At 46.6% G+C, this 19,498-nt stretch overlaps 2 protein-coding genes across 2 annotated transcripts in view; one reads left to right on the top strand and one right to left on the bottom strand.

Moving 5' to 3' along the window:
- LOC134838866 (ATP synthase subunit alpha, mitochondrial-like) overlaps positions 1-19,498 on the top strand; it is a 494,565-nt gene that overhangs the window by 118,152 nt on the left and 356,915 nt on the right. The window lies entirely within an intron of this gene.
- Positions 1,059-3,081, bottom strand: LOC134839217 (protein FAM161B-like). Its single transcript, XM_063854694.1, has one exon. The coding sequence runs from the start codon at positions 3,078-3,080 to the stop codon at positions 1,221-1,223; it is 1,860 nt and encodes a 619-aa protein (XP_063710764.1). The 5' UTR covers position 3,081; the 3' UTR covers positions 1,059-1,220.

Raw genomic sequence — 19,498 nt, 5'->3', positions numbered from 1 at the left:
ATGCGAAAATATCTCAAATGAAAAATTTTTATCTGAAATGGTTGGTTTTTAGAGAAGTTGCAATTGAACATTAAGCGTCTCTTAAACATTAAAAAAACTCTTGAACATAAAACGACTCTTAACAATATCAGGAGTTGAACAACTGAAATTGTCTGATAACATCCAACCACTCAAAAGTACTTCCCTCGAAAAAGAAGATCATAGCCAACAGAAAGTTAGAAAGAGACACTGAACGGAAGGAAACAGACAGGCCTTTTGAATTTCAAAGAAAAAAAATGGCCCTTAAGCTCTTTGAATTACAAGATCAACTTATGATTGGAACTTGTTGATAAAATTAACCCAATTTGTTACACACTGGTTCAAAAGGTGAACTCTTTATTCCGCAGGAAATTCTGAAAATTAAAATCCACTTTCGAAACTATCAAAATTGAGCGTTTTTGTGCTGAACACATTATAAGACTTTTTCATGAAAACAATCAAGACCTCTATAAGAGACTTCACTATGTTCATTGACTCTTAATAAAAATTTGTGAGAACACGAAAAAAAGCAGATCTATAAAGTGCAATAATTAAAATTAGAAATAAGCCTCGAATTAGTAGAAAAAAAATCAGCAACCTCTGAGATTCGAACCTGTTACCTAGCGATTCAGAGACTCGCACACTTTACACTCAGACACGGAATCTTAATAGGTTCCAAACACGAGCCACAAATTAAGCAGAGAACAGATGCTATGCAATTTCCAATGCTACAGTGAAATTTCCAAATAAGGGAACAGTTTTATTTGCGAGTTAATTTAGAAAAAAACAAGGTTCGTAATAACACACTAAGCTGATAGCAGGATTAAGGAAACGGAGAACAACAGGTTCTTGCTCATTTTTGTTTTATTCTAAGTAGTATTTTACTCATTTTAATAGACATATTCCTATGCTATTTAACGTTATGATTTCTCTCACATAATGGGGTACACGTATTTTGATGTACCACGACACTCAATGCAACGTAAGGATAAAATTTTTAAAAAACCAATTATGAAATTAAACTTTTTACATACGTACATAGCTATTTACAGATATCTTTGATCAAATTGAATTGGAATTAAGTTTCTCCCTATAACCAGGCCAACTTCAATGAAATTCAATGTTGTGAAACTTAAAAATAGTATAGGAGAAAAATAACTCAAAGAGTTGACTTGAAATCTATTAGGAATTCATTACAAGGACTAGTGCTCAGGTGTTAGCTTATCGGAACTGTCGAAATCACTAGCATATGAATCGTCCAAATTTTCATCGACCAAACTGTCATTGAAGTCTTCGACCTTCAGGTCATAAGATGACCCTCTGCCAGCTGACGTGATACTGTTGAACAAGTCATCATCAATCCCTGCATTCCTCAGCGTTTCTATGTATCTTTTATCCGCTTCTTTTTTCGCATTGATTTCAGACGCCCTCTCAAACAGAAGCTGCCTATTTTCTAGACGATCAGACATACTTGCCAACTTTTGTTGGTACTCCATTTCCAATTCGCGTTGCTGCTCTCGAAACTCTTGAACCTTGCGTGCTCTGGATTCTTCAAGAAGCAATCTGTTATCATTCGCAGCAGCTTTCATGGCAATGTGCTTTCTTAAAGCCTGTTCTTTAGCTTTCTTCTTCTTCGCCTCATATTCGTTCAATTTAGATTCTCGGGCCGACTCGCTCAACTTTTCGCGATTCTTCGAAGCCATCAGTTCGAAAGATTTGGTTATCTTGGGTGGAATTGTGTCGCTTTTATAAGTTTTGTGCTTGCGAATCGGAGCGCCTGATTGAGCTGGACTCAGGGCTGCACGTCCAGACAATGGTCGACTTCGAATATCCAGATCCGCTTTTACGCACTTTTCTACCTTTGCTGAATGTTTTTGCTCAGTACGCATTGTAAATGGCTTACAGACAGTGGATTCTTTCATTGTTCGGTTCTTCTCGGCTTCATTCAGAAATTTTTTATACTGGGCGTCGAAGTCTGGTACCGAATGACTCAAAGCGCTCCTAGATCTCCTTGGGAGAGAGTTTCTCGAATCAGAAGGTGCCTTTTTATTTTTTCTGCTGGCAGTTTTTGAAACTTCTGGTGAAGATACTGGCGCCTTACTTTGACGCAGCAAAGTCTGTGCTCGCAATTTACATCTCATTTGCCTAAACAATTCCTCTTCCTGCATTTTTTCGGTAACACTAGGTTTATCTAAGACCTTCCGAGGAACTGGTTTTGCCTTAAACTGGGGCGGACGTTCGCTTTCGTCGGCAATCATTTTATCGATGCTTTTCGAAAGTTTCGAAATCCTAGCATAGTCGTTGTCCCTGTCAGTGAACTTGAAAGGTTTTGTCATGCTTTGGAGATCAAACTTTCGCTTTTCTTTCGAGCTAGATCTGACATTTTTGTCTTTATCTTGCATTGTTTCGTAGAGAGGCAGAAACGTGTGGCCCGGAATTGGGTTTGCTTTGAACTTTTTAGTCAGCTCCTTCATTTCGGAGAGTCGTTTTTGTTCCTGTTCTAGTTCGAAAATTTGCTGTGATCTGGACTTCTTTTTTGGCTTTTGGTACTCACGGATGGTCATACTAAATGGTTTCGGAACTGTGATCGAGGGTTTCCAATCATCTGTCTTCTTCGAAAGAGAATTCATTCGATGCCTTTTAAGTGTCATTTCAATGTCATCTAAATTTCTTTCGTGCTCCAAGTCTAACCGATTCATGTAGTCGGTGATTGCTACGCCATCCCACATTCTATCTGCCGATACTCTTTCGAAGTTTCCGTTCTGATTATGGTCTATGTCTTGCGACTCTGCATTGTCGTTGGTTGGGAAGTCTGCTAGAGATAGATCTCTGTACTCACGCTCCAAATCAGCTAACCGTGCGTCTGATATTTGAATATTTTGAGCAGCCAGGAGTTCTAGATTTTCAGCACTGCCGGTGACTTCAACTTCCGTTCCCTGCGCTTCCATTTTAGCTGCATAGAGCGATTCTAACTGTTTCATCGTCGCTTTTTGCTCTTCTCGCAGCTGCATGAGCTTCTGGTAAAACTCATCGTCATTCAAGCTGCTGCTGGTTTCCGTCATTTTAACTGAAACAATTATCAAAAATTTGCAGATGTGGCTTTTCAAGTCAGTTACAACATCCCAGAAATCATGCTATGACCAAAATAGCTTAGAAATCCCACCTAACAGTTTATTTTACAGAAGCGAAGCCGAGCATTGCACCACTTGCGATACAACCACAAACATAGCGTGACACCTCTGTTGGCAGAAAATAATACGAAAGCAGCTGTCGAAAAAAAATCGAGAGAAAATACTAGATGTACCAAACTTTCAAATCGTTGTCTCGATTAGTCTTTCAAAATGTGTATTTTAAGAAAAAATTACAATTAAAACAATTGAACGTTAAATTAGCATCGGAGCAATGTAACAGTCGCCCACTTAATGTAACATTCGTCTACTGCAGTCACACATGAGGCTTAAGAAAAATAGGCCCTATAACCATTGGCTCAAGAGTCAGGGACACTATCTCTTGTGTTTTTGTACCTCAAATCAGTCGGAGCCAATTCGGTTCGCTTGTGACATGAGACTACGACCCGTTACAGCTTAAAGGCTACTACTAAAATATCCCCCCACTCTAGAATTAATAACGTCCCCATACTCAGGTCTCTAGATACCCAAAATACATGAACGCCGTTAAAAACCGGGTTGGAACAATCCGTTAAGTTACTTTTTATTAGACAGTGGAACTTTGATCCATTTCAGATGGATCAACCTAAAACTCGCCTTACCTCAACATAACAATTATAAAACACACTCTAGAAATTTAAATTAGTACTCACATTGTAGCACGCTCAAGAACCAGGAAGTAAATAAGTCGGTGAGCAACTCAAGAATTAATAAAGTAACTAAAATGAGTTTAATGTTAGTCAGTTTTAATAACAAGAACAAGTTTTTACTCTAGACTGTAAGTTCTCGTGAACCATTGGGACACTCAAGCTGTCCACCTTTCCACCGAAGGTTCACTCTAGTCCAGTTCAAATAATAATCCAATCGAGTAATGACAATCCAGTTCTCGGGAATACGCTTGTCTCTGTTTCAGATGGGACAGCTCTTCTCTTGTTCTATTGTGACAGAAATTGCGAATAGCAATTTCCCACCGTTTTAATTAGCAACTTTCCCGCGATTGTCACTCGATCGTTCTGACTTCTCTTTTCTGATTTTCAGTTATCGCGAGAAAATCGTGCATGACAGGTTCCATTCGAAATTTTGAAAAATTAAATTTCACTCCAAAATCAAGTGTTTTTTGCTTCTCTCAAGGTCAAACTTCCGAATATGACCGACTGGCACATACTCCCCGGACTCGAGATCGATGTCCTCATCGCGTGCTGTCTTCTGCCAGTGAGTCCCAGAAAACCGAGTGTTACTCAAGATACAGTGCCAGTGGTCATTTACAGAAGTTTGCAGCAGACTTAAGCTTATCTACACCCCAAAATTCACAGCCATGTAAAATTTTCACACTATCGCTAAACAGCAATCAAAATCTGCACACACCTGCACCCTTGAATTCTTGCTTTCCAAGCCAATCATTTAAAATTTCTTTTGTCCTATTCAATCAGGAAATTGTCATGCAGCATTTTGATTTATATAATAAATATAGTATATTAATAACAATATTTGCTTTGTTAAAACTTCTTTTTCGTGAATCCAAGTTTCACCCGGATCCACGCTCAAGCCCCCCTTTCCCTCTCAAGACTCAAGATCCATTCGAGCCACCTGCTCATCTCGCACTCTTCGCCTTGGAGGTACTGCACCCTGAAGTACTAGATACGGCAAACTGTCTCAACAGTTCCTCTTCATCATCGGAGCTAATCACAATCTCCTCCCAAGCCTTAAGCTGCTCGTAGGATCGCATCCATTCTCTTTGCTCTTGCAACCTCTTTGCTTGGTTGGGTAGTGCCTTCACCCTAGATTCCCGGTTCAAACAAAAGGAGTTGTGCAGGCTCAAGCTCACGTTCTTCGCCAGGTCCTCCTCTAATATCGATTCCCTCGCCTTGGTATTGTCTCTAGACATCTTACCCACTCTCTTCCATCCTGTCGTGATTGTATTACGATGGGTTAACAGGGGTCTCTTGAAAGCTTCCGGCCCAATCTCGGCCTGGAACTGTCGATACTCCTTTTGATGTTTTCTCATGTGATCTTTCGTTGTCATGTACAACCAGGACGTCAGCGTCGCCCGAAACCATGGGAAATACCTCAAACGGCTCCAGACATGTCTGACTTCCGTTGGTATGGCAAATACCTTGCACGCAGTCTCAAACAACTCGAGTCTCCTACTGTAGTCTATCGCGTATATTGACTCTGCCGTTGGCGTCCCCGCTTCCCGATACTTCGTTATATTCTCTTCTATCCATCTCAGAGCCAAGATCGTACTCACTACCAAGATCGTCACCTTCTGTCGGTGATCCGGTAGTCCGATCGACCGGATTTCTCCCATATCCCACACCAGGCAAAGGTTCTTGTGATCTGGATACCACACCGTTTGCGCTAAACAGTGGCATGGGCATTCTCCATGGGTGATTTCAATGCTCCTGAGGTTACGCTCCCCCGAGGCTTCCAAGAGAGGCTCAAGCTCCATCATTTTCTCATGCATCGTGTCGTTATCTTCCAGGTTTGGAGCACTTCCCACAGGTTTTCCGATCACGTTTTGTCTCTCGTGATCGCTTGTGTTCTCTCTCTCCAACTTCAAAAGTTCTTCTCCCCAGATTTCACTCAAGTCATCTCTCAATTCTTTTGGTACTGTCCCTCTGATTTTTCTCAACAACTTGTGCGAGTGATGCGATATCCGAGCCAACCTCACGCACTTGGGCACTGAGAAGGCTTTGTCCACCAGTACTCTCTGGCTGGATGCTTCCACCATCACCATGTGCAGTGGGTAGTGACTTCCGCACAAGTTGGCCATCATTGACCCTATCAGCGATTTCGCGTTCAATGGCAAGCCATAAGCTTCGCTCATGGGAAATCCCATTTCCGCCTCGAGACCAACCTTCCAGCTCCGGATGTGTTTTTGAGTCACCTGCAACACCCCGGGCCATGATTCTACGCTCAACGCCGTCACTAAATGATGTTCAGATTCTAGTCTTTCCAGTGACTGCAGACTACACATTCTCGAGAAGAATCCGAGAGCTGTCGCTATATTCACCGTGGTTCTCGCGTAACACTCCGCTACCATTTGCACTTCACTTTTCTCCCTTTCTGTTATGTCTTCGAACCAAGTGACCAGGTCTTCTTTTTGAAATGACAGTATTCTAACGCATGACCGTCCATCGCAGGTGTGCTCTCCGTTTCCACACGTCGAATCCAGACAGCTACCCGGCTCCAATTTCTTTGCTGACCCGGGATTACAGATCTTCATCTTCCGTTGGTGCTAACCTCACTCGCTCGGTGGTTTCTTCGATCAGACTCGCGTGGGGATGTGGACACCAGGAGGGTCTTAATAGCTTCCATACCACTCCCAGGTTCGTGGTTAACAAGCCATTTCCATCGCCCATGTTCACTTCAACTCTCTTGTTTGAATGCGGTATGCTCACCACCTGTGGTGTTTTCTCAAGAATCAGGCCCAGGCTCGGCCCCTCTTTTTCCACCGCGTCTATTTCCATCATTCTTTCTGTCCAAAACTTCAGTAGCTCCGCTACCTCATGGTTCCTGTGGGCGCCTCCAGCTTCCGAGTCTAAGAAGGGGTTGTAGGCCATTCCCATCACTCCAGACACATATTGGTATTCCCCCTTCTCGCTGATTCTCGAGTACTGCTCTGACGAGGCCAGGTTACGGTGAACATCATGTTCTTCTTCGAACTTCTTATTATAAAACCTCCGTACCTCGTCTAGCTTCCTATGGTTCTCTAGGGATAGTCTGGAACCCTCTTCCTTTTCTATTCCTGTGCTCTGATACACGTTCAAGATGACCGTTGAGACTCTTTTTTCCATGGTTTTGCTTACGCTTGCTCTCTGTTGGCATGCCAGGATGGTGCTATCAGACATCATCGACATTATCCATCTCAAGAAACACGTGGCATCCTTTCTTCTGGCCAGGCTCAAGCCTGAGTTGTCCCTGGCTACGTGTTGCATCAGTGCCTGATACACATCTAGCTTCTTGCTTCCCAACTTCAGGCTGTCATACGAGGTCAGTGTTTCCAATTCTATCCCCACCAGACTCCAGGTGAACATTAATTGTCCTGCAGTTCTAACGAAGGGATTCGCCATTAATGGTGGTGCTGATGAGAGTGTCCTCATTGCTTCTTCAAAATGATCCTTCAACAAACTCTGCCAGGACCTCTTCAGATGATTTGCCATTTCTATTCTATTAACCTCGGCCTTTTGCTGGGTGGCCCAATTACGTCGCTTGCGAGCTACTCCACTGTCCAACTTCTTCCAGCAGTCCTCCATTTCTTTCAATGTTTCAAGGGCCACCCACCACGTCCGGGAGGTGTTCCTCGTCTTGTTCCTTTCCAATGGATCACTTGTCACTCGCTTGCCCGTGGCCTGGTGTGCCTTCGAGATCCATTCTTTGCCGACATCTACTTCCCATGTCTGTCCGTTCGTTGAACCTCTCTTCACGTTTATCTTCTGAGGCTTGAAGTCTTCCTCCGATGTCGAACTGGTGGAAACCTCTATTTCCCTCTCTACTTCAAGTGGTCTTCTGAGCTCCGAGCTGCTCTTGTATGCCGCCGTCTTGCATCGAGCCAAAACCATGGGCGCCGTCTCTCTCAAGTTTCCTTCCGAAACAGCATCCACTGAAGGACTACCCAATCCTTCCACTTCTCTCTTCCTCTTGCGAGTCTTCACATCTCTACTTGAGGGTGTTGTGGCTACCATCACTGATTCGACCTCTCCATCCACTCCTTCCAACTCTTGCCTCCCCCCTGCTCGAGCCTTAAGGATATTAGTACTTTTAATCATATTACTAGTCCCAACCTTATCCCTTTTTATATCATCAACCATTTTATCTACAGTTTTTTGTCTCCGAGTAGAGCTGTCCTCACATTTTTCTTCTCTAGTCTTCGATCGTGAATTCCTCAGCTCTACCAGCTTGCTCAGTAGCTCTTTTCTCGCCTTCTCATCCAGGCCCGTTCCTATCAGAAGCGGTTCTCCAAATCTTACGACTGTGTCCCACAGTTCCTCCTTGAATTTGTCCAGCGTCGTCTCGCTGCCCACTTCTTGATTGAATTCTTCCAAGAACTCCTGCCAAGCATCGTCCTTCAGTGATCCCAGGAATATGTCCCTGTTCCCTTCGAAAGTGTTCTTTTCCCTTTCCTCCGAGCTCAAGAGTATCATCCCCATATTGAAGGTCTCACTTGCCATTGGCAATTCCAGATCCTTCCGGGGGGACGGAATCAGGGGTGGTGTGGCAGTATCTGCCCAATTCTCCTCGCTCAAGTCTTTCAACAGCTCTTGAGTGGTGAGCTCCTCCCCTGATGGCCCTGGTTCAGGCGTATTCCCCACTTCCATGTCTTCACCGGCTTCACTGATAGTTTCATCCATACTCTCTTCTTCTGACTCATGTCTCCTTCTCTCGAGAATTTTCTTAAATCGGTCCTCGACGGGTCCGCTCCTCTTGTCTCCAGGCGTGTCCACGGACAGTGGTGATGGTGTCGTAGGATCCAGCTTTTTGTATTCCGTCAGTGCTACATGCAGTTGACCTGCTGCATCTAGTTCTGTTCCCTCCTGTCTTATTTCCACCTGTTCCAAGCCATAGGGTGCCTTATATTTTCTCGTGGCAAATTTCATGTCGTCCACCAATGCGACGTGCCCCTCCATCACGATCATCCTGCCATCATCCCATATGGGTAACATGTTCTCAAGTCCCTCCTTCTCTAGAGTTCTCAAGACCTTCCGCACCTCATACCCTGGGGGCTGCGGACCTCTACTCTTTTTTGCTTGCGTCGTCCACGAATTTACCTTCATCTCGCTGGTATGGAAGTAGACCGCCGCCGTGTAGCCAATGAACAGGGGGTCCCAGCCATCAGTGAAATCCTTCTGCATTTCCTCCGTCGTCATCCTCGCCATTATGGAGGGAACTACCAAGGGACTATTCATTCCTAAGGTCATCCTCCTGACTATTGGGAACTCAGGCATGGTGGCTGGGAGGATTTCTTTCTCCATTATGGTCTCCAGCTCCCTCTTCACCAGTGCGAAGCACTCCTTCCAGGCAGGAATTCTCAAGATTTCTCGTCCGTCCGCCGTCAATGGGTTCAAGTTCCAGAATTTGGGATACATTTCGATGGGACCCTCTCGCTTGCCTCCCATTCTACATTGCATTTGCCCCCTGAAGTTGTACACTATTAGCTCGGCATCTTTCACCTTTCCAAAGAGTACCGTGTTGCTCATTCGCCCTCTGAGCACCTCCTGCTGACACCAATTTAACGCCGTCCCATCCAGTATACTGATAAGACTCAAGTGCGTTACAGAGTGACGATACGTTGTCACCAGGGGGTCTGGGAACGCGTACGTCACTGCTGGACCATAAATGCAGGTCACCACCTCCTCTAGGCCCCGGATTATCCCCATTGTAGGAGGTGGTTTCACTTGTAGGAGCTGGTTTCAATGCTCGTGTGGACTCTCCCCATAGACAGAGGCTCTCCATATTCCATTAATCGATGAAACGACACCAATTCCCCATGGGTCAAGAGTACTAGTGCCAGGTACCCATCAACTCGAAGTGTCTCCACTCCCCGACTAAACATGTATGCTGGGCCCATGTTGAACAAGTATCTGGGGTAGACCAAATACAGGGCCAAGAGCAGGCTGATGGGCATGCCCAGTATCTCCTGCACGAAGGCTCCAAAGATAGTCGCCGTGGTACCGAATATTCCTGCCAAGAATTCCTTCTCCCAGCAAGGACTCAAGAACTTGAGAATCTCGTAATCCCTCCTAGTCTTCAATTCGCCTTTGGCGTGCTCTCTCCAGAACCCTCCAATCGTCACTTCATTGGCGGCCGAGACAAATCTAGCCACCGTCATGTCTCTTGTTTCGGCCAGCTCCAGTTGTTTCTCCAGAAAACTCCAGACTTGTTTCACGAGGGGTGTTGCTTCCTCCCTTGTCTTATTCGTGGCGTTCTCCAGCCTTGGTGTCAAAAATGGCCACCAGCCATTCTCTTGAGTCAAACGATATTTCATCGATTCTAATTGCTTTTCCGTCTCGGCCACATTTCTTCTCTCGTTACTGGGACCTCTAGACCTGCTGGTGGAGTTTGTGATCTTCACCTCCATACTCCGAAACCACAAGCTGGCCGTTAATTTGCTTATCGCCGGGTGATCGTCCCCGATGACTGGGCTGAACTTGAGTTGCCTGGCAAAGTTCGATATCTCTAGCAAGAGCACCTCGTCTAATACGATCAGGATGTCGGCTAGTCCGTAAAAGCCCCTCAGTGCATGAGATATGTCCGCCCATGCCGCCGCCAATTCTGACTTGCGAAGCCTCAGGTTCGATGGCTCCAACTCCCGATTGGGAGCTGCCATTAGAATCCGCCATTCATTCCCTTCTGCTATCAGGATCAAGACCGCGTACACGAACTGTAGGGCGGGTGGCATATTCGCGTATCCAGGGGATGTGGTAAACACCACCTTCGTCTTGGACCCGAATCTCGAGACAACATTCTCTTGCACTTCATTCATCGCCGCAAACAACGCTTGAATGGCTTCCCATATCTTCCTCGATGTCGGAATTTCATCGCCCTTTAGTTGCTCAAGAAGTCCCATCGCGTGCAGGTGATCATTCATTCCTGCAAACAACAGCAGCTCAGGTTCACAGGGCATCTCCGACTTTATTGCCACCACCAGAGTTAACATCTGATTTAATTCAGCTCCTGGCAAAGAGTATATCAAAGTCTCCGGCCAGAACAAATTGGGAGACGTTCCTTCGAAGTCTGATCCCGCCACAATGACTACTCTCGCAGCAGCTGGATCTGCTCTATCATAAACTGCCAGGGTTTTGGCCAGCTGGGTACTCCCACAGGGCTTCCCGTACCTGGGATCTTCCGCCAATTTCGAGCCTTCGTAAGCGGCATCTGGCAATCCCGTTCCTCCCGGATTGAGTAGCTTGTCTACCACCTTTAACTGTGCCGGGGTTGCCAACCTGATCCTGGCGATGCTAGTTCGGTGCTTGGGAGGTTCTGCTATAAGTCCAGGACTCCCCAGCAGCTTGAGAGGTCTGTAGTTAATGGGTCCCATGATCGCTTTTGTGGGAATATCAGTCAGGTCTGTGGTCTCCATCAACTTCGCTCTCGAGAAGTGCGCCTCATGAGCTTTCAACCAGTCCACGCAATGATGCCTATTCAAATCCTCGTGTGACACTCGTTCGATCCCCAGGGTTTCCGCCAATTATTGCCTGCATTCCAAACTCTCTAGATCCAGTTCTTTCACCTTCTCAGGATATCTCAAGCGAGCGGTCTCCATAGACTTCTTTTCCCGTTTGCTCTCTGCCACTACCACTGAGGATATCGCCGAGCTTGGAGGTGTTGATGACGTCACCTCCTCAGACTCCATTGGCGTGGCACTCTGCAATCTGGTCTGGCTGCTCCTTGAACTGTCTCTAGTGTCAACTCTCGGTCCCAAGCGACCAGACAAGGCCCTTGAGGCAAGGAATGGTGGGTTCGGAGGTGGTCCTAATGTGAATTGGGCTGTCTCTAGCAGATCCGCCTCCAGCGCGTTTATGTGTTCTTGGAAGACGTCGTTTAGCCACTCTGCTCCCCTCGGTCTATCAAAATGGATTCCATCACTGGAGGTGTCTTCAGGGAATCCCTCTTTCTCCATGCGCTCTGCCACGTCCAACAGTCTGACAGGGAGCACACTCTTCCGGTGGATGTCTATTATCACCTTGTTTAGGTTCCGCACCTTCTCATTCATCTCCAAGGCGTGCTGATCAAACATCATGTTGTAGGGGACAGTACATATCGTCAACAGGATGGGGTCCATCTGAATCCTCAGTTCCTCAAGAAGGCAGCTCACCTTATCGTGCAGCCTTGTTATTTTCCTCGCTTCACCCCTTGATACATCGTTGGTCCCGACCATCAGGGTCACCGTGTATACTTTGGTCATCCCCAGCATGTCAAGCGTCGCCAACATCTGTGGCGTGGCAGCTCCAGCGAAACTCAAGATTCCCGTCTGCCAGTGCGATCGGATCCGGGTCAACACCCGCACCAGGCTGTCCCCTACGATTAGGTGAACCGCACCTTCTGGTACCTGGGGTGGCGCCAAGTACTGCACCCAGGCCGCATCATGAAAGCAGTCTCTCCTAGCTTTCTGCTCCGCACTCCAGTCCAGCCGATTGTGCCTGTGGTACCTCCCCTCTGTATTCTTCTTATAACTCGAGATCACGACACTCCTAATCGGCTGTTCCCTCCACGTCGGGGGAAGCTCCGGTCTTGCCGAACTCTCACGACTCTTTTGTCGCAATCTCTCGCCCAGTTCTTTCAGACGCGATGAGCCGCCGCTTACCTGACTGTCACTCGAGGTCGAGGTTGGGGTATATCCCGGCAGCTCCACATCCATCAGTGGGCGTATGGTTTGCGTCTCTAGGCTACGCAAGGAAGACGTTGCGTCATTCGGTATCCAGACTTCCAACCCTTCACTCATGTGTTCTCGGGCCTCGCGAACCGTGCTCTTGCTCTGGGGGCTTCATCCACCTCCATACGTGACTCTGGCCTCGAGCTGGTGACCACTCGCTCCTTCGGCCTGGCTCCCTTCTGTGCATCAAGCTCGCGTTGTCGTTGTTCTATTCTGTCCAATTCCGACCTCAGTTGATCACAATTTGCGGCGTTCTCCCGCACCCTTAACTCCTGTTGATGTTCAGCTTTTTGTATCTCAAGCAACCTCAGAGCCTGGTCTCGCTCGTTGACCGCCTGGTCCCTTTCCAGCTGAACCTTCTCCCGATCCAGCTTTGCCTGATCCCGATCGAGGTTCGCCTTATTCCTTTCCTTCTGCGTCTTCTCGAGCTCTTTCTTTAGAACACCTAGATCCGGATATGCCTCGGTCGTCTGTTGCGTTCGTGACATCGATGGCACCCTACTCGAGCTCTGGCTTGTGGATCTTACTGTTGGCCTAGTCGGTAGTGGGAATTCCCCTGCGCCATATTCGGTATTGTTATTCAGGCCAGGATTCCTTGCCAAGTCAAAACCCCTTACTCCTCCATCCACATTCCAAGACAACCATCTGGTCTGTTCTTGGTTCGATATTCCCTCGGTGGTGTAGCCGATCATCAAGACAGCCTCCGTTGCAGACTCCCTGCACTCACCCTGGTCCTCCAACTGGAGGATGGCATTCAGCATCACCGCCATTCTCTCGTCTATTTGGGTGTAGTCCAAGTCCCTCAGGCGTCTGTACAGCTCATCAAGAGTGGGCTTCTTCAGGGCCGCGGGCACGGATTTCCATAATCGGTCTGCCATTCTTCGTGACTTCGGGATGTATACAGGTATGTGTTAACCAGCTCAAGAATTACCTTACCAGCTCAAGAATTACCTTACCGACTCAAGTATTACCCAACTCAAGAATTCTCTCGAAATGTTCCCTTGCAAATACTTGCCGTAAGTGCCGATTATCGCGAGTTCAATCAAGGTTTCTCTCTCTGTTTCTCGCCTGAGTATAGTTGGATTTTCAACTTTGTTTTTCAAACTTGATCTGAAAACAGAAAGCATATTGAAACTTGACATGTCATGTTCCTAACCTAGAGACCCCCTTTTACCAGTATGGTTAAAATCTTATCATTTTCATATCACATAAAACAATTCAATTGGAATTCCCTTAAAAGCATGCATATTCATTTTATGTTTTAGCACCGTTAACTCGTTTTAAAATTTAATTGTCATGCCAATCATATCTTAAGATCCCTTTACCTGCGCCGCACCCCAGTACCTAACTCAAGACTCCTCCCTCACACCCGACTCGATACCCCCATGTACCCGACTCAGGCGATGCTCAAGTAGTACTTCTTATGAAGATACACCATTATCTCAGTTTCTGCAAAGACCAAATGTAGGATAGCGTACAATTCCCTCGGGCTCAGTTTGCCACTGTTCGGGTCATACACCGGCATTGAGACTTCTGTTATCCCTCTTTCAATCATGAAGTCTCGTAATCTTGTTAGTGCCAATATCACGTGTTCGGGATCGATTGTGTTCCTGTCATTGACCCTCGTTACTAGGAAGCACAGATATTTGCCCGGGACTTGTGCCACTGACGGTGGAAGCGCTGCCATCCCTCCCAGTCCTGGTCTCTGTCTGAACAGAAACTCTACATTCTGGTACTCTCTTTTGAAGTCAGCTTCCAATCTTGATTTGAAACTCATGTCCGCCGTGATGCAAATCGCGCTGGTCCTGTTTGACAGGATGAAGTCGCTATCTGTTATCATGATGTTCTCCGAGTATTCATTGGGTATTTCGAATTTCGTTTTGAAATTCCGACCTATAGTAGGCTCTGGCTCTTCTTCCTCCAGTTCCAATTCGCTCGTTTCTCTCACTTCCTTGAGCTTCTTTATCATCAAATTTTCGGTGTGGGTAAGTCCTACCCCCACTCCCCGGACAAAAATATTTATCGACGTCCCCGTCGATGTTGTCGGGTCTGAATTGTCCTGAGGAATGTCCAGTGGCCTGTCTGTTGCCGTCCATCCGAAAAGAGGGTCCTCTGTCTTCATGTAATTTGCTGCTGATACATCGACTTGCTGAATGCTTTGTCCTTCGCGGCTCTCGTCTTTGACATCACGCATCCACTCTAGAATCCTCAAGTTCGTGTTCTCCCTCCTCTCTATCTCACTCTGTTCGAGATCCGTTTCTACTTCTGGCGTCGAGTAATCATCCTGCGGATAATGACCACCATCGTCAATGACCTGCCATTCCTCTCCGGCTTCCAGTTCGCCTGCCTTCAGTAATACCTCGCCCAAATTGTCTGGCTGTATCTTATCGATCAAGAAGTCATCCCCGTACCTGTTGTACCTCATGCCGGTGCGTTTACGATTGCCAGTCCTGGTTTCCGGTGGTGTTGGTCAATCCGGCTCCATCCACTTCGGCACCTCGTCTTGCTCCGGGTCGTTCCAGTCTTCTTCTACAAATGATCCTGCATCAGACCCCACTCCTATCTTTTCATTGTCGTCCAAACTCAAGTTCTCATTACCATCATTTTTCTCTCGAGTACCTTTCTCATTCACTTCACACGCTGGCTCTACCACCAGGTACTCAAGACCCTCCATGTCCTTCGGTATGCACCAATCCTCTGGGGACGGGACGTGAGGCTTCAGATTTTCATAATGTGCCGCTCGCCCAGTACTCAAGCGATAGAACCGTCCTTGTTGATGAACCTCCGTTATCATGAATGGTCCCCTCCACTTCTTGAGTAGTTTCTTTGTTCCCTTGGGCGGTATTACATTTTGGAAGACCCACACGTATTGGCCCACTTCATATGGCTTTGCTCTTAATATTTTTCCGTCGTATTTCCTGCGTTGCCTCATTTGCGCTTGCGCCGTGTTCCTCCTGCATAGCTCGTTCAACTCCTGTTGTCTTTTGATCGCTTCTTTCACGTATGCCTGAGGCGACGTCCTTTTCCCCTCGTATTCCGGGTAAAAGAATGTCAGAGGCATTGCTCTCTCCCTGCCCGTCAACATCATGAAAGGACTGATGCCCGTAGTTGAGTGCTGTGTACTGTTGTAGGCTCCTACTACCTGTGGCAGGTATGTGTCCCAGTCCGTCATGTATCTTGAGCAGTACACCCTTAACATGTTGACCAGTGTCCTGTTTTGTCTCTCTACCAGCCCATTGGTCTGCGGATGATAGGTCGTCGAGTGTGCTTGAGCAATGTGCGATCTCTTCATCAATTCTTTTGTCAAGTCCCCCACAAAAGCTTTGCCGTTGTCCGACTGGAAAGTCATTGGACAACCATACCGCGATATCCAATGCGTTATCAGATGATCACATGTCTCTTCGGCCGAGGCTGTCTGGCACGGAACCGCTTCCGCCAACTTTGTGAAGTGATCTATTATAACCAGTATCTGGTTGTATCCCGACTCTGTCATGCAGATTTTTTGATGGTCTATCTGCACCACTTCATTGAACTCCGAGCTCTCAACGGACTTGAGGGGAAACTTCATCTTCCTTGGGTCTTTTACCTGGAGACATGCCAGGCAGGCATTCACCCATCTCTCGCAAGCTTTTCTCATTCCTGGCCAATCAAATCTGTGAAGTATCCTTTGTTGTACTTTGTATATCCCCTGGTGACCCATCTGGTCGTGTGATCTGAAAAGCACCTCTGTCTGGTACAATTGTGGTAGTATGATGAGGTTGTGTTTGTGTAATATCTTTTCCTCATCTCTCCTCTTGCACGCTACCACTCCATCAGCTGTGTGATAAAGTAAGTCTCTCTTTTCTTTGTAGAACTGGCTCAAGATCTTGTAGCTGTCTTCCTCAAGTTCCCCCTTCTCCTTGACCCCCGACTGGATCCATTTGGAGAGGTTACTTGTCATTTTGTCATTCTTCTGGGCTCTTATTAGGTCTGACAGCCTATATCTTGCCTTGACATGCTCCTTTAACGCCATGATCTGTCCATTCATCTCACCAGGGTTGTGGATGTCATCACTCAGTTTCACGCATATCATCCTTTTCACGATTTTCATATCATCTTCTGGCACCAGATTCGTTCTGATGTTTGAGTTGCATGATAGTTCCGTGAATGGTTTCCTTGCGACCGCAATTTTCTCAAGTTCCTCACCACCTCGCATCTCCTGTATGTCCATGTTGTATGTTCCTGAAGATGGATCCGTCTGTAACTCCCTGTCGTGGTGCCTTGTCTTCTCTTCCGCCAGTATCATGCACAGACTGTCCTGGTTTTCGCTGCTCTCATCCGAGTCTTCATCCCATCCTTCACGCTCCCCGGACAATTTTCCTTCCCCGGTTCCTTCTTCCGTGAACCTGGAACACTCCCCGGACTCTTGACTTAGTCCCAGGTGTTCAGTATCTTCCTTGAACGTCACTTTCTTTTTCCTAACCCTGGTCTGCTCCAGAATGTCTTCGGGGATTTTGTCAACTAGTGACCGCACGACATCTTTGCTGTCAGTGAAGCTTCCTCTTGATGAGTCAGTATCGTTCACTGTCTCTTTTCTCCGAAGTATAGTGAATTCCGGTTTCTCTGTACCCTTCTCCTGGATCACTGGCTTATCATCTGATAGTTTTTCGAGCAACCTCATCAAGTCATCATCTATCTGTGCAGTTCCTGCTTCCACCTGGTTAAGATCATAGCCTTTTGCCTTGAGCGTCTCCTTCACGATCTTCGACTTGAGTGTAATCTCAATCGGAATCCTCTTGCTCTTCCTCAAGATAGTCTTCTCTGGAGGCTCTTTAGGCAATTCAGGATGATCTTCTATCGGTTTGCCTGACTTGTCCAGCCATCTCGTGAGTGGAAGACTGTCGTACGTTTCCTTGTCCATGAATGAGAAGCCATCTTTGATTTCAGGTCTGTCTGCTTCTCTTTGCTCTTGTCTCTCATAGAACTCCGTCTTCTTACTCAAGCTGTCGGCATTCTGATGTTTATCTCGCGTTCTATGCTCAATTATCATGTTGTATCCGTCCAGGCGAACTATCCACCTCCCAATGTAACTTTGGTCCATTGAGTACGTTTTCAGCCAGCTCAGTGCTCTGTTGTCGACTCGCAACTTGAATGGCTCACTGCCCAGGTATGCCCTGTATTTCTCGACAAAGGTAACCACCGCGAACATCTCAGCTTTCGGTGCTCCGTACTTCATTTCCGTGTCACTCAGGACTTTGCTCCCGTACGCTATTGGTCTCAAGACTGTCCTCCCATTCCATTCTTGTTCTTGGTGGAGAATCCCAGAAATCGCGACTACCGACGCATCCGTGTCCAGCACGTACATCCCTTTCTCCGTCGGCATACCCAGTACTGGTGCCTCACATAGCTCTTTCTTTATTCTCTGGAATGACTCTTCTGCTGCGTTGTTCCATGTGAACTTCTTGCCCTTGTGTCTCATTAATTGTTGCATCGGGTATACCTTGTCTGCATAGCCTTTGATGAATTCTTTATAATAGTTAGCGAAACCCAGGAAGCTCATCAACTGGTGCTCTGTCTTTGGTGATTTCCAGGTCAGGACTGCTTCCACGGCGTCCGTATCAGGTCTGATGCCGTGCTTGTCTACCATCCTGCCCAAGTATTTAATTGAGTCCTTGAGTATCTCGCACTTTGATGGTTTACACTTTAGCCCCGACCTCTTCATGCATGCAAGCACCTCGTCTAGTCTCTCAATGTGGTCTTCCAGTGTTGGCGTCGCTATTACCACGTCATCCACGTAGCACATTACCAGGTTGCCATACTTCTTCGTTACGCCTATCAGCGCGTGTGCCATCAACCGCTGAAACGTGGCTGTGGCATTGCAAAGTCCAAACGGCATCCGTTTCCATTGAAACAGACCCAACTCGCAGGCAAACCCTGTCTTGTCCCTGTCCTGCTTCCTTAGTGGTACTTGCCAAAAGGCCGAGCCTAAATCAAGAGTCGTAAAAAATTTTGCATCACCTAACTTCGAGAGGCTCTCATCAATCCTAGGTATGGGATAGGCATCCTTCACCGTGACGGAGTTCAGGTATCGAAAGTCACAACAAAACCTCAACAGGTCGCCTTTCTTTTTGGCCATCACTACTCCACACGCCCACGGTGACTTGGATGGTTCTATCATGTCATACTCTAGTAACGTCTCGATCTCTTTTCTACACGCGTCCGATTTGTGTGGGGTCATGCGCCTCGCCCCCTCCCTGTGTAGTACCGCGTTTTCCTCAAGTTCTATTTCATGCTCAACGAAATTACAACACCCGATATCCGCCTTATGCCTCGAAAAAACTTCTTCGTTCCGCTCTAGTACGTCCTTGATGGCTTCGAGCTGTTCATCTTTCAGTTTGCCCCTCAAATGTTCAATCTCCGGCAGGACCGGTTTTTCATTTTGCATTTCATCTAGTGTGGGTCGCTCTGGAAAGTTCGAACAGCTCGAAAGACCATCATCCGTTTCTGACTTAAGTGATTTAATAAGACCTGAAGAATCTTTTATTTTCTGCAATCGTCTCAAGATACAAATTTTGTCCCTGTGATTGGGGCAATCAACAACTTCATTTTGTTTTGAATTCTCAATTGTTTCATATCGAGTTTTAACCGGTAAAGCATATCCCAGTTTCTTCCCTCTTTGTATCGTGATCGGTATATCAAGGGTATTCAACAAGACACTGACGCAGAGGCCGCTCTTCGTTATCGAAAATTATCTTCCTAAAACAGCAGCACTTTGACTATTAGGATTCGGAACTATGCACACTTGCTTGTTGTCACTTAGTTCATTGTAATTTTTCATCCTCAAACTTACGATTGCCGCTTCATTAGCTTTTAGCCTCACCCTCCTATTCAAGAATACCGGTGCTTTGTTTTCATTTGCCATTATTAAATTTACCGGTTTGATTGCGTACCTCCTATCCGG

This window comes from Symsagittifera roscoffensis, chromosome 2, assembly GCF_963678635.1.
Source record: "Symsagittifera roscoffensis chromosome 2, txSymRosc1.1, whole genome shotgun sequence".
NCBI lineage: Eukaryota > Metazoa > Xenacoelomorpha > Acoela > Convolutidae > Symsagittifera > Symsagittifera roscoffensis.
Note: the sequence above shows the minus strand (reverse complement) of the source record. Positions and strands in the feature narration are given on the sequence as shown.

What these genes read in the sequence shown, in the direction of transcription:
- LOC134839217 (XM_063854694.1), bottom strand. Translation starts at nt 3,080, where the DNA reads ATGACGGAAACCAGCAGCAGCTTGAATGACGATGAGTTTTACCAGAAG.